General features: G+C 35.7%; 1 protein-coding gene across 3 annotated transcripts in view; it reads right to left on the bottom strand.

Moving 5' to 3' along the window:
• TDRD3 (tudor domain containing 3) overlaps positions 1-14,548 on the bottom strand; it is a 153,708-nt gene that overhangs the window by 47,527 nt on the left and 91,633 nt on the right. For all 3 annotated transcript variants that reach the window (XM_072410485.1, XM_072410486.1, XM_072410487.1), the window contains 2 exons: positions 3,242-3,313; positions 634-783 (listed from right to left, as the gene is read on the bottom strand). In XM_072410485.1, coding sequence (XP_072266586.1) covers positions 634-783; positions 3,242-3,313 — 222 coding nt within the window. The remainder of the gene's footprint in view (positions 1-633; positions 784-3,241; positions 3,314-14,548) is intronic.

The following is a 14,548-nucleotide window of genomic DNA, read 5'->3' as shown; positions in this document are numbered from 1 at the left end:
CAGGTAGCCAAACATGAATATTTAAACCTTAATAAATACAAATTTAAAAAAGGATACACCAGGAAACACACATTGTAGGTAGTAGGTAGTATTTTAGTTTCATCGGTTTTAAACTTGATCTGGGTTAACTATTTACTAAAAAGCATTCTACCATACACCAAAACTCATGTATGATTGATTCTTTAGTGGTGATTCCTTGTAACTGATCAATATGCATTGCTATATTTGCACTAAAACACATTCTTAATTTCTGAATATAAGTGTATGTGCTCTAAAATCTAAATAAAGAGAAATCATTGAGGGGTCTCAAAAATTCATAAGATACAGAAATATTACAGCCATTTGAATTTGAATTTGGTTAATAATTTAATAAATAAAGAATTGGATGGGAAAAAGGATTTATGTATATTTGATATAACGATCTAATGGGCTGCTCCACTGAACATAAAAATCAGTCTGTGTACGGCCATCTCCAAAGTCAAAAGAGGTAACCATTACAGATTTTTTACTTAAAAGCTACATTTAAAAAAAAACAAAACATATTTCTCTCTTCTTTCTTTACTTTTTTTGTGCCCCAAGACCTACCATAGATGCTTAAATGAGAAACAAAAAAAAAAAAAAAAAACTTTAAACCTCTTTGCTTTTTGATACTTCAGCGATAGCAGCTGTCCTTTGCTTCTCAAACTCATCATTCTCCCCCAGAGTTTTGGCAGCATTGGAAGCTTGCAGTGTTTTCCGGCTATCAAGTTCTTTGGTGTCTACTGAAATGGCAGACACACGGTGCTGAAACAAGACATGTAAATCACAAGTCAACAACTATGATCCATACACAGTTTAAAGAATATACTATTTCAAGTAATTAACTACTAAGTACATATTTGTCACACAAAAAGACAAATTAAATAATGTTACTATTCTGTCATAGGTTGTAAATGACTACATCACTACACAAGTATTATGGCATAAAGAAAAATATTTGGAGATTTAGTAGTTTTGAGGACACCTGTAAGTTGCCTCTAATTTAGTGGTACCTGAAAAGGAAGGGACATCTGCTGGTATGCAGACAAAGGTGATTATAGTTCAGGTTGTATGAGCTATAGTATTCCCTGCTTAGAGGCCTGTGAAAAGTATTATCCTACTAAACATTTTATCTTCTTTATATGCTTTAGAACAAACTACTATCCAACCTTTCTATACATAAGGGAGAAAATTATATATATGAGCCCAACACACTCCAAAGCAAACACTTTTTGACTCCTGCATTAAAGCGTGGTGTATGTATGTTTTCTTTAATGCTACTAAAAATGGATGAGATCCCACAAATGTAATATTGCAGTGTTGTTGCTTCCTCCTGTGCCTGCTGCCTTTTACTAGGCAGTTATCGGTGCATTATGAAATAAAACATCACTTTTTACTTTTACTATACCAGATCTGCAGGCATCTCAATGTAGTGAGCATATGGGGTGTATAGAGCACATATGGATTTTTGTTCTCCTTATTATTATGTGTTAACTTGTATTATTAAAAAAAAAAAAAAAGTTTCTATACACACTATAATACTTTTGTGTTGGTTAAAACAAAAAAAACAAAAAAAGAAGACAGTTGAGAGTAAAGAAATGTTGTGGTTACCACTGCAATTACTCGTATATTTTGAATGGTGCAGCCTCGCCACATAGGGAGTCACTGACCTAGAATTGGCTGTATGCTTTTCCAAGGTCATTGATGCAATGCAGGGAAGCCTGGAAGAGGTTGACAACTCAAAAGCATGTCGTTTGAAAGCTGAACTCCACACAGAAGGCTAAATTTACAGATTAAAAATACACATATGAGGGCTACTTGTATTTATGTGTATCAATAGATTTACATGGCTCTGCCACATAACCCTGCCTTGCACAAGAGGGGATTACTTTTTTACATTCGACTGACAGCTAGTGATTGGACATAGAATAGAGAAGCACCAAACTGATGGACTCTTTTTGTAATTCTGCTATCGCCTACTGTCAGCATGTTCCTCATCACAAACTAACAAATGGCTCCTTCTGCTGATTCTCGCTTTCCCACTCTGAGGGTTGCAAAAGACTAATTTTAGGGAACAAATTAGATAGTTTCACAGCGTACTTTTAACAAGAATGCATTTAGTGATTTGCTAACACATTTTAATTGATTTGAATCTTAAATCTAGCTGTGGTTCAGCTTTAAAACAAGTATGGAATGGCAGCTTCCAATTTTTTGTCTCCACATAAACATTTTAAACAAAGTGAGAAGCTACTGAAAGCGGCATACAGCTACCCATTTTTAACCTGATATTGTAACTGGAAAAAAAAACAGTGTAAATTAGCCAAAACACAAAAGCTATTAAGCTATTAGACAAAAAAGGATATAATTTTCAGAAAAGATAGACAAGAGAGAGCAGTGGTAAAGAAAACAAAATAATCTAAAGGCATGCAAGAATCTGTCAAGTTACAAGAATATTTAAAAAGCAAGCAACCAACTCCACAATTGATATCTAAAGCTACCAAATATATATATGTTAAAAATGTTTGGTTTATCTGGTTCTGACTAAAGACATCTTGAGAAAGGTAAACTTTCCCTCCTGAAATTTAGCAAACCTTTCACTTAGGGACTATGTAAACTACCATTTCTGAAAATCTAAAGATTACGGTTTGCCTGGTTGGTGTTGGAATGCTCTGTCTTTGATACCTTCAAAACCACTGACCCAGAATAAGTATACAGCTCATGTGTTCAGATAATCATCACACTGTTGTCTGCAGGATTGTCACAGGTGTGTGACTGAAACAAAATGAGTTTTACATTTAAGTAATTAGCATTCTTTAGAACAAGTTCAATAATAGCAGTTTACATATTATCTCAGTGATAGGGCTAATAGGGCTAAAACACATGCTCCAAGTGCTTTTGTCTTTTCTTCTTTTAAATAGAAATTGTATTAGTTCTGCATTTAGGATATAAATGTATTTAAGATATAAATGTATATTAAGATTGTACCTGGTTCCCTGGAATTGATTTAGAAAAGAAGAGAATATATTTCACACTAAACGAGGCTAACTGCAGACCTATGTATATCAGAAACGAAACACATAATTCCAAGTGCCAATCATTTTAGAATGCCGCACACGCGCATTGTCTGTGCAGCGGAACTTACTTTGAACTGTGTGCAAAACATTCTGCAAGCCCCAGTAACAATTGCTTTATTGGTGCAAAAACAAATTGAGCACAATCCTACCTGGCCAAAAGGCACAAATGGTGGAGGTCCTCCTTCTGTTCCAATATTGCTTCGACTGTGCTTAGATAAACTCTTAAATAAATAAAAAGATGAAATTAAAACATTTTTAATGATAATGGAAAATTGTAAAAGAGAAAAAAATGAATTTGTTTTATTAAATTATAAAAAACCTAAATCCAAAACACCTTACAATAATAATGCAAGAATCATATGCTAAAATAACACAAATGAAGATTTAATATATTTCTTCTTGATGTCTGACCAGAATACACAAATAAAGACTGGCTGTTATTTTTTAAATTTATCGCCTTATGCAATTACTTTCATATTGCAAGCTTTTCTCTTGAACATTGCTTTGTTTTATTGTTAATGTTTCCCTTATGTGACAGTATGCAATAGAAAGATGTTACTTTCTATTAAAACAAATATGTAATGCTAGATTTGATTTTGTGCTGCAATGCTACAAAATTATCCTCCACTACAAATCCCCATCACAGCCTTTTTCAGCATTAAAATACCACTAAAATCATTAAACTTTACAATACCTCACATTTATCTCTATCACCGGTATAACGTATAGACAATGCTTTCTCTATAATATTCAATAGATTGTAGTCCACCAATCAGTGTTTACCCCATGTTCTTTTACCAGGATGTCCTACACAAGTGTAGGAGCCCTAACGCATTTCATTGACAGTGAAGGTACACCAGCTGTAGTAGATTTCCCTCGCTTTTTACTGGTGATACCTCTCTCCAAGTTAAACTGCCATTAAAGTTTTCTTTTTATATTATGCAGGTTGGTAGAAAATCCCTGGTGGATAGGGAATGGGCTGGGAATTACAGTAAAAACATGTTGTTGTTTAGATATACACAAGGAAAAAATGGCCAGTTCTGTCTCAGCCTATTAGGACATACCCAAAATATTACTTTCTTTAAAGTTTAGATCTACTACAGATAAGCTAGATAGTAACTTTTATGTGCGGAATTATGAGAAAATTTTTAAACACAAAAAAAGGATGGAATCACACACACAAAAAATCTACAGAAAACTGAGGAAATTTCAGTTTATGGAAATCAAGAAAGATCTACTCTGATAACTCGCTGTGGTCTATTGTTGTTTCTAACAAGTCCAAATGCTATACAGTGCTTTTATTCCTTGTTTGCACTATGAGACTATTACCAGTCAGAAAAGAATGTGAAATTAACAAGAATGTAATCTGCCATATAGTGTGACCACTAGATAATAATGGAAATCTATAATAACCATTCACAGGCATGTCATATCAATGGGAAAGGTCACTGACTGGCAGTTAGAGAAATTGTACAGATTTAAATGAATGCATGTGCTTTAAAGACGTTATTTGCAATTACTAAGCCCCCACAGTGAATCATTACAACTAATTGACAATTTATGTATTTTAAACTCCATGACTATGTATAACATAAATGCTGCAATTTTTTTTATTAAAAAAACCTTCTCAGTTTGTCTTATTGCAGAAAATGTATGTGTTATGCATCTAACATTAATAATTATCTTTCCAATAAAAATGCTTTCTGCCCATATCATTATATGAAAGTGCAAATATATGCAATGAGTTTATGACATACAGCTGCAGACGCAGTACACACTATTATAGAGAACACTTTAAAATTATTTGAGTATCTAGCTAATGTAACAATTCTATTTGGAAGAATTGAAGTGAGCAGCAACACAATAAATTGCAGATGGCAAGTCATATATTAAACATTGCTGAAGTATTTTCAGTAATACAGAAGCAATAGATGAAAATCATATTGGAAATGTAGCAGACAATATAAAATGCATTGTAAGATTTAGGAAGATTTCTGATTTTGAATGGCTTTTTATTTCCGCCTAGCTACATCAGGATCCTTCTGTTCTATGATGCTGTGTGACATGCATGCAAAAACCTGATTGAATAGAGCAATAAAATGGGCAAGAAGGAAGCAGAGGCTGTAGCAAAAGACTTCGAAGCCATTTCCTTTCAACAGCATTAAACATTTACTTATCTAGCTGTGTGTATAGAGGCCCCATCTTGACATATGCATTCACGGCAAATGACTAACCTTGTTCCACAGTCAGCTTTTTTACCAATTCCATAAAATCAATTAATATTTAAAATACACAGTTTATGAATTATCGAGGTCTGTGACATTCATAAACAAAACATTCTGTGTTTAAAAATGTACAAATATGTAGATGTCTTATATGTTTAGACATTAGCCAACTTTTATAACTAATAATAAAATGTGTTCTGTTTTGTGTGAAACATGATGACTGCTGATGTCAAGCTCCCCTGCAAGCTATGTTAGTTAAATGGATGTCATATAGATCTAAAAACTTAAAAGCGGGACTAAACCCTTACATTCAACATTTGCAACCAGGCAGGCCCTTTCCTGCAAAAAATGTCAGAAGATGTTACAACCGTGCAGTTGTTTATTGCATGTATGCGGTATCCCGAATGTCTAACTTTTAATTCCTCCTGAAAAAATAGTGGTACAACTTGAGGCATTTGAGGGTGTCCAGGCACACCTGTACCTATGGCCTGTATAGCTGTAAATCTACACCTGTGCCTACAGCCTCCTTACTATATGTCTGTGTGAGAACAAATGCACTACTGCCTGGCTATTAGTTGTAGGTGATATACAGTGAGATTTGCTGACATTTTTGTGCTGTTCCCTGTTCTTGCTGGAGGCTCTTACAGGAGAAAGCAAAAGCTTCCTAGACAGGTGCCGCCATGTATACATACTACATAAAGGACAAAAAACTGTGAGCCAGTAATGTAGAAAGATTAGCTGCAGGAGACCATGACTACCCTTTTTACCTTCACTCTACCTTTTCGGGAATACATTCCAGAATTCAGTTACTTTTCAAGGAGCAGAGGGCTATGACTAGATCATTTAGGAGTATTGCAGACACACAGAAGAGAGTTCTTTGCAGGTAAATAAGGCAAAAGCTGTATAACCAGCAGCTATTTTCTTATTGGGTAACAGGGAAATGCTAAAAATAAAAACATACCGTTTATCACACTGTCATGTCCTCCTATAACCATACTGTTAAAATAAAATAGGCTATATACAATGAGAGAGAGGGGAGAGAGAGGGGAGAGAGAGAGCGAGAGAGAGAGAAAAACTTTTGATATATTTTGTGGTATTTTATGTACTATGAATTTTTAACCTAAAGTTTATCCCAGCTGTAATCTGTAATATTTTACAACGTTTTGCTGTCCTATTGATTTATGTCCAAGGTGATGACAAAAGACTTTACATAGAGCTGGGAGCTGCCTTTAGCAGAGTCCACAATCAGTGGCAGATGTAGCCAACAGTGCTGACCCCTCCTTGATGAATTGACTTGAGGTACCATCATATATTCACAATGCAATGTTAGGAGTTCAGAATCTATTAAGAGGCACCCTGTGCTGTGCTGTGCTTCATGAAAAAAGTTGGGGTTGTCTGTTATTACACACCTAGCTTTTGTGGACATCTGCAGCACCCTGCTACAGCTTTATCATAATATTTTAATATTTTATTATATTTTAAAATTTTTATTTCTTATCTGGCTCAAAAAAAACAGCTTGTCTGGTTGGTGTTCTAATTCACTGGCTTCATTACCTTTTAAAATACTGACTCAAAAACTGTATTACACAGCTAAACAAATAAAAAATGTCCCACTTGCCAAGGATTTTTTAATATATTTAGTGTATTTCAGGTCTGCTGAATCCAGAAATGACATCAGTTTAATTGAATTGGCTCTAGTTCTTGTGATACAGGAATAAGAATGGACGATTTCACCAACAACACAGCATATTATTATCAATCTTTATTTACGCCGGCGTTTTGGATTTTATATATTAAATGTAGCATTATTTTTGATAAAACTTTCATTTGCCTTCTTTTTATTAATACATTTTCTTTTTTTTACAGAAATATGAGTTCTTCAAGAAGTTGTTTAAATGACCCTAATTTATTTTGCTACATTTGTGGTGAATATTCTAAGCAAAACAGAAAATAAACATTAAAGAATTTGTTAAACAAGCATATCTTGCATATTTTGGTATTAAACTGAAAGAACAAGATAAGTATTGGGATCCCCATATGGTATGGTATGCAAAACTTGTGTAGAGTGTCTACGTCAGTGGAAAAATGGAAAACTGAAAAGTTTGAAATTTGGTGTACCTATAGTATGGAGAGAGCTCAAAAATCATCATAATGATTGTTATTTTTGTGCTGTAAATGTAAAAGGTTTCAATCGTTACAAGAAAAACAAGTGGGAGTATCCTGATCTGGAATCAGCAAGACGACCTGTGCCGCATGGTGCTGATGTTCCCATACCAGTGTTCAGTACATTCCCTGATATTCCTGTATCCTACATGGAGGATATACAGTGTTTGGGAGAGTAATCCAGGAGTTAGCAGTGGAAGTGAATATGAAGGAAGTGTTTCATCAAACCAACAGTTCTCCCAAGAAGAGCTCAATGATTTAATACGTGACCTAAGTCTGTCAAAACAAGCATCTGAACTTTTAGCATCCAGGCTAAAAGAAAAGAACTGTCTGAGACCAGAAGTTAAAATAACGATTTATGGGACAAAAGAGGTGACACTCCTACCGTATTTCAGTGAAGATGGAGACTTTGTGTACTGTTGTAACATCCCTGGACTACTAGCCCATATGGGAGTAACAGAATACCGAGCAGAAGACTGGCGGCTTTTTATAGACAGTTCCACTCGAAGTTTGAAATCTGTTTTACTGCATAATGACAACTGCTATGCATCAATTCCAATTGGTCACTCAACAAAACTTACAGAAGAATATGAAAATATCAAAATGGTCTTACAAAAGCTTTGCTATCATGAATACCAATGGTCCAAATGTGCTGAATAAAAAATGGTGATCTTTCTACTTGGACAGCAAAGTGGATACACAAAGTACCCATGTTTCATCTGCTTGTGGGATAGTAGACCAAAGCAGGATCACTGGAAAAAAGTGACATGGCCTTCAAGAAAAAACATGAAAAAAGGTGCAGCGAACATCATTAACGAGCCAATGGTTGACAAAGAAAAAAATCATTCTCCCTCCACTACACATAAAGTTGGGATTAATGAAGCAATTTGTTAGAGCTCTGAACAAGGAAGGTGGTTGCTTCAAACATTTGTAGATACTTCCCTGCAATGAGTACTGAAAAATTTAAAGCGGGAATCTTTGATTGACCCCAGATTCGGGAAACGGATAAATTATTAAAATTTTACAAGTTACATGACTAATACTGAATCTTCTGCCTGGCAAAGTTATGTCATGCTTGTCAAGAACTTCTAGGGTAACCATAAACCACAGAATTATGAAGAACTGGTACAGAACTTGCTCAAACTTTAAAAATTTAGGTGCCACTATAAGCATAAAGGTACACTATCTCCATAGCCATTTGCAAAAGTTTCCAGAAAACCTTGGCGATTTCAGTGAGGAACAAGGGGAGAGGTTCCATCAAGATATGAAGGTGATGGAAGAAAGGTATCAGGGCACATGGGATAGACACATGATGGCAGACTACTGCTGGAGCCTTTAACGTGATCATCAGCATAAAAGGAAATCATACAAACTGAGTTTTTCAATGACGTCTTTGTGATTAGTTCTGTAAATATACTGACATTAAGTATTTAAAAATTTAATTTTGTATATGTAGGCGTATCTAGTTTAATTTTGCTTTATTTTCATGTTTCATTAGTTTTCTATGAGGTTATTATTGGGGTTAATATTTCAAAACTATAAAATTAAAAAAATTATATTAAAAAAGTTAAAAAAAACAGCAAAGCTGTTGTTTCAAGTACTGGGGGCTAAAAAGGCCATAAACCAGGGATGCCCAAAACACTGAGCCCTGCCTTACGCCTCCCTGCTGTTAACCAGCAGCCCTGCTGCACGTCTATAGGGACGCTGGACATGTCTTTCAGTGCGTGAGAAGGCTGTGTGACAGTGGCGAGGGAGGCAGAGAGGGCGGGAGGGCAGTTTGAGGTGAGCAGTGCTGGGCAGCCCAGTCAGTTCAGGCTCAGTGTCAGGGTTCAATTACCGAGATACCTTTGTACAGATTAGCAGTTCTTTTTATTGTGCGGCACGTCATACTCCTATGACAGGTAAACAGTGCTTTCCTGTCACTATAGTCCTGTAGTGAAATGTCTGTGCAATGTTCTGCCATTCAATGTCTCATTAGCTTCAGCTTAGCTTCTGTGTCATACTCAGTGTATGTATGTGTATATATATATATATATATATATATATATATATATATATTTAGCATTTTTATTATCGATAGATCATTTTGACTTAGTCATTTTAAAAGTAGCTCGCAAGCCAAAAAAGTGTGGGCATCCCTGCCCTAGACAGAATAATGCTACTAAATTGACATAAATGCATAGTCCTCCCTAGAAGCTTTAAGCCGATTGCTCCGCCCGGCTGCCATGTCTCCGCCGCCCACCTCCCATCTGCAGCTCTTAGCCTTGATGGGCGTGGCACACAGGCAGCCCTGCCCCCATATCTGATAGTATGAGCTGGGATTTCTATTAAAAAAAAGCTGCTTCTAAAATGTATGTGCCCCAGTGGGCATGTACAATGATGTCATCAGCAGCAACTCTGATAGAAATCACTGTGTACAAACCTTCATATCTCCTTAACCGTATGTTGTAATGACTTGAAAGTTTAGCAGCTCCCTAGCTTTAAAGGAATTTCAAGATATGAGGGGTCACAAAATTAAAATCCTAATGAAAATACAACATTGGGGTTGCTCTTTCAAAAGAATGTGCACCTAGGATTCCTAAATTGAAAATGCAAATTAGGAACTCCCGGGGCCACTTACATAGCAAGAAGCATTGGAGTAGGGCCCCTAAATGTACCTACCTGTCACAAATCTGTAACTGTCAAACTACACTACCCTGTCTGCTTCTCTTATTTGAAGGTGGTCTCTTCTTTGGGAGGTGCGTTTTAATTGACAGAATTGTTGTAATGATATCATGGTGATGAAGGTTTGGGGCTGTTAGCCACAAGTGTCCCCCATTTGCACCTTTATTTTTGTTTCCCTGCACCGCTCTGTTCCTAGAGAAATTGGGGGTTTTCTAGAGAAAAAAGGTAGAGAAGCAGACAGGGTAGCATAGTATGACAAATATAATTCTGTGAAAGGTAGGTAAAAATTTAAGGGCCCCACCCCAATGCTTCTTGCTATTTAAGTGGTCTTGGGTGTCCACAATTTGCATTTTCAATTTTGGGCTCTTAGACATACTCTCTTTTGAAACAGCAACACGAATGTTCAATTTTCAGTTTTAAACTTGTGACCCCTATTTCCTAAAATTCTTTAAAGAAATTGGTTACTAGTAGCTATGAGGGTACCTTGTACCCTAAAAATTTCAACTCATTACGACCAACGATTTAGGAGATCTGAAGGTTTGAACAAAGCAAGTTGCTAGGCTGCAGAATATGACATGCAGCTTTTACACAAACACAGCTATCACACTGCGCTGCCAATGACATCATTACACACAGTGGATTATCTTCACAATTTGTCTGTGTCACAAATACCAATCGGCTGTGGGCTGCTCCCTCTGCGAATACATCTTCAGAGGCTTTCTCATAATGTAAAAAAATGAAAAAACAAATGCTCAATCTCATGCATGTGCAGTGCAAGGTGATGCAGGACATTACAGTTGGCATCAGAAAATAGAGGGAAGCTGAGCCAGCATGGGACACATCTGAAGTTAGGGTGAATTCACACTGGTAGTTGGTTTCATTTGCTGCATTTCCCCTTCCTCACGCCAGGAACCACTGCTGCTTAAAATACTGCTAGCTCTGAAAAAGACCAGCACGCCTGTTACCAATCCCAGGTGCCTAGCAGTTACCAGTAGTCACTCAGGAACAGTAAATGTTTTTTTGCTGCTAATGTGAACTAAGCCACACTTGTTACACCGCATTGATCAAACTATTACACTACTTCAAGGCATTACACTCCTAGAACTTAGAACACTAGGTGGTTAGATGAAAATACACAGCACTGGACAGTTGGGGCATAATACATAAAATGGAAAAATTGGACATACTAGCAGGGCAGGCATTAGAAAGTTGGAACAAAGTATAGGGGGAAGGTAGAACACTGACACTAATAAGGGTAACTGGTCACCTGTGGCACAAACTACTGGGAACACTAAATGTTCTGTCATGCCCCGCACCCTTTTTGACCACCCAGCTACAGCTTTACCACACCCGGCTGAAAAAATATTCTGGGAAGAACACTGTAAATGCAATGATGACATTGTAGAAAAGGGCCATAAATGTCTCAGATCCAAGTACTTTATGTCCTTTTCTACAATTTCATCATTGCATTTATGTCAATTTAGTAGCATTACTCTGTCTAGGGCCTTCTTATCCTCCAATACTCTTAACAACAACTTTGCTGTTTAATCAACTTTTTAATATAAATAAAATTTACTTGTTCTGATTACCTCAAAAGCCAACCACCCACCCCACCCCTACTGGGGCTGACTGGCCAGGCCAATGTATCGAGCAAAGCCCAGGTACCTACTAATATTGCTAAGGAGCCCGTTAAAGCTGTCTCCAGCAGTCTGACCCAATATTTATCAATAAGAGTAAGGTAATGGATGCTATGCCTGGAATGTGCAATTATGCAATATTTGAAAGATTTCCAAAATTTTAAAAGACTCCAAAAAAAATCAATTGGCACAAACCCTTGTCATTTAACTTTTGTTTGTTTTATTGAATAAGGTTACATTTCCTTGCAAGGAGTATATATTTTTATTCTTCATTTCTCAGGTATAACATCTGAATGCAGCTACTGCCTTTCTATAATATAGTAAATGCTGAATGGTTCCATTATAAATCAGTGAAAGGGGTTTGCATTCTCTTAGCGGGTGCATTAGCAATTTTATATTAAATCTATATAGACAACATGCATCTTCCATTTTGGCCTTCAGTTAAGTAACCATAATTTAAGGTTATAAAACCGTGGCACAGTTTGAAGTATTAAACTGCCTTGTCGTTGGCTGAACCCATTAGTGCCATTCATCCTGAGAGACCACAATATATATAGAAAATGTACAATGATAAAGTGCCTTACAAGACTATTAAAGGCCAAGCTTACCATGGTTTTTCCTTAAAAAAATTATAGGATGTATATCATACTACTGCCAATATGAACAAATATAAAAATATGTTTAAAAAAAGAACCTCCTTCTATTAATAACATTTTAGATTGGGCTGTAGACTGCAATATTTGGATACTGGACACAAAACTGAAAACACCTGGAGTCTGCAGTTTGCATTGAGGAAACATCACTTGCTTTTGTAGTAGCTAAAATAATTATTTTTTTTTATCTTCCAGTGCTGCTGATACTGTTAAGTGCAAAGTTGCCAAAACAGAGTGATGATCTACCCCAAGGTCCATAACCCCACCATATACAGGGAAATTTAGAAAGGAACCTAGGACCTAAAGAATGTTCATGAGTCCCAGCTAAAACCTACATTCCCCTACATTAAATGACCTGTTCGTTTCTTTAAAAAAAGCAAAGACAGAATTACACTTGTTGGTAGTTAGTGTCCTTTGGTAACAGCCTTTTGCAATCTCTATGAATGTCAACTGAAGGAATGTGGTTGGGAAGGGGGGAAAAGCTTCTATCTTGCCTAGGCCTCCAATTCCATCTAACTCCATCTCATAAACGTTTAAAGTCCTCATATGTTTCCTCCTTGCAAACTTAGCTGTTCCTGTAATCCTAACTCTCCTTTTGTTTACATGCTGAAATCTCCTGTGCAGTGACTTCCTGTGCTAAAAGGTAATTAAAATAGAAAATTCCAATTTTGGATAAGGACAAATAAGGACAAATTATTTTGTGCATTATAACAATACAATTTTTTATTTTATTTTATTGTACACAGTGACAGTAGGTGAACATATGTACACACCCGTAGGTTAAGTATATGTCTGCATTATAACACATTTAAACATTTGCACAAATATGTTTAAATGTAGTATGGGCATTAGCAATTGTTGAAAAAATACGTCGGTGTGACACCTGTAAAAGGCTTGACTGCTTGAAATTAATAATTCCTGTATAATATACAGTCTGAGTGATTATTAAGGAGGGAAGATTGAAGAAATGTTACCTCTTAACAGTAGCATACTTATCATATGATATTTTAAGATGCTCATCCCAATCTCAAATACAGTCACTTTTGAAGTGTTCGTAAAATGTAAAAATGACTTCCATGACCTTACATTGGACACTGGTATAATATCTATGTATCAATGTAAATTAAATTGTCTACATCTAAAATCAAGCATATCTTTTTGTATAATAATGAGAGAAGTGATTTGGTGATTAATGCAAATGAGAAAATATTCATGCCGGGAAAACAAATACCCACCAAATCCATTAGCCTCGCAAACAATAAAGTGAAGTATTGTGTCAAAAATAGGAAGCTGAATAAATTGGACAGAATCTTTTTACAGCATCTCTGTTGGAAGACCAAACATGCTTGTCTAATGGAATGCAAGTTAATTATTATTACCAAAGTACTATGAAAAGTGAAATAGAAGTATATTCATATATTAGCAATGAATCACTTTGATGATGGGAATAAAAAAATATTCCTTTTCAGGCTTCAGATGTCCTATATTCCACTACCTGAAAAGGGTAAATGAGTGCTAGTCATATGAAATATGAATTGTTTCCATGTTCTGCAATAAATAAATAAAAAAACAGAACATAAACGTTTAAAAAAAAAAATCATAAAGCTTTTACACTAATTACCCTGTTTTTGTTTTTCTTTACAAGATTTAACATAATTTATCAAGCAAAAACGTCTGATCTTAGGAATCAAACTGGTATTGCATGTTTTTATTTTATACAATTAGATATATTATAAAAGAAATATCAAAGGAGATTTATAGCATATTGTGAAACTAGATCCTTTAGGAAGACTCCTATGAGTAGAAGGAGCAATTCACATGGACCTAATGCTGCAAGCAACAATTCGTGTCAAAACCTGTAAAAGGTTTGTATTATGAGATTATGTGTGCATTGTTTACATATTTCATGTATATTAGTTACCTGTTAGGCATATTATGTATTAGTTTAAAAAAACTAAAAACTTGTGTAGGCATTCAAAATCTTTGAGACTGCTGTTGGTCACCTCCATCTTGAAGTCAACCGCATCAGCAGACTAAAGCTACCGTGTTTCCCCGATTTTAAGACATCCCCATTAAATAAGCCACCCCCGATTTTTGAAAAAATAATTAAAATA

Source organism: Pyxicephalus adspersus, chromosome 1 (assembly GCF_032062135.1).
Source record: "Pyxicephalus adspersus chromosome 1, UCB_Pads_2.0, whole genome shotgun sequence".
Lineage (NCBI taxonomy): Eukaryota > Metazoa > Chordata > Amphibia > Anura > Pyxicephalidae > Pyxicephalus > Pyxicephalus adspersus.
This window is presented reverse-complemented; position numbering and strand designations above follow the sequence as displayed.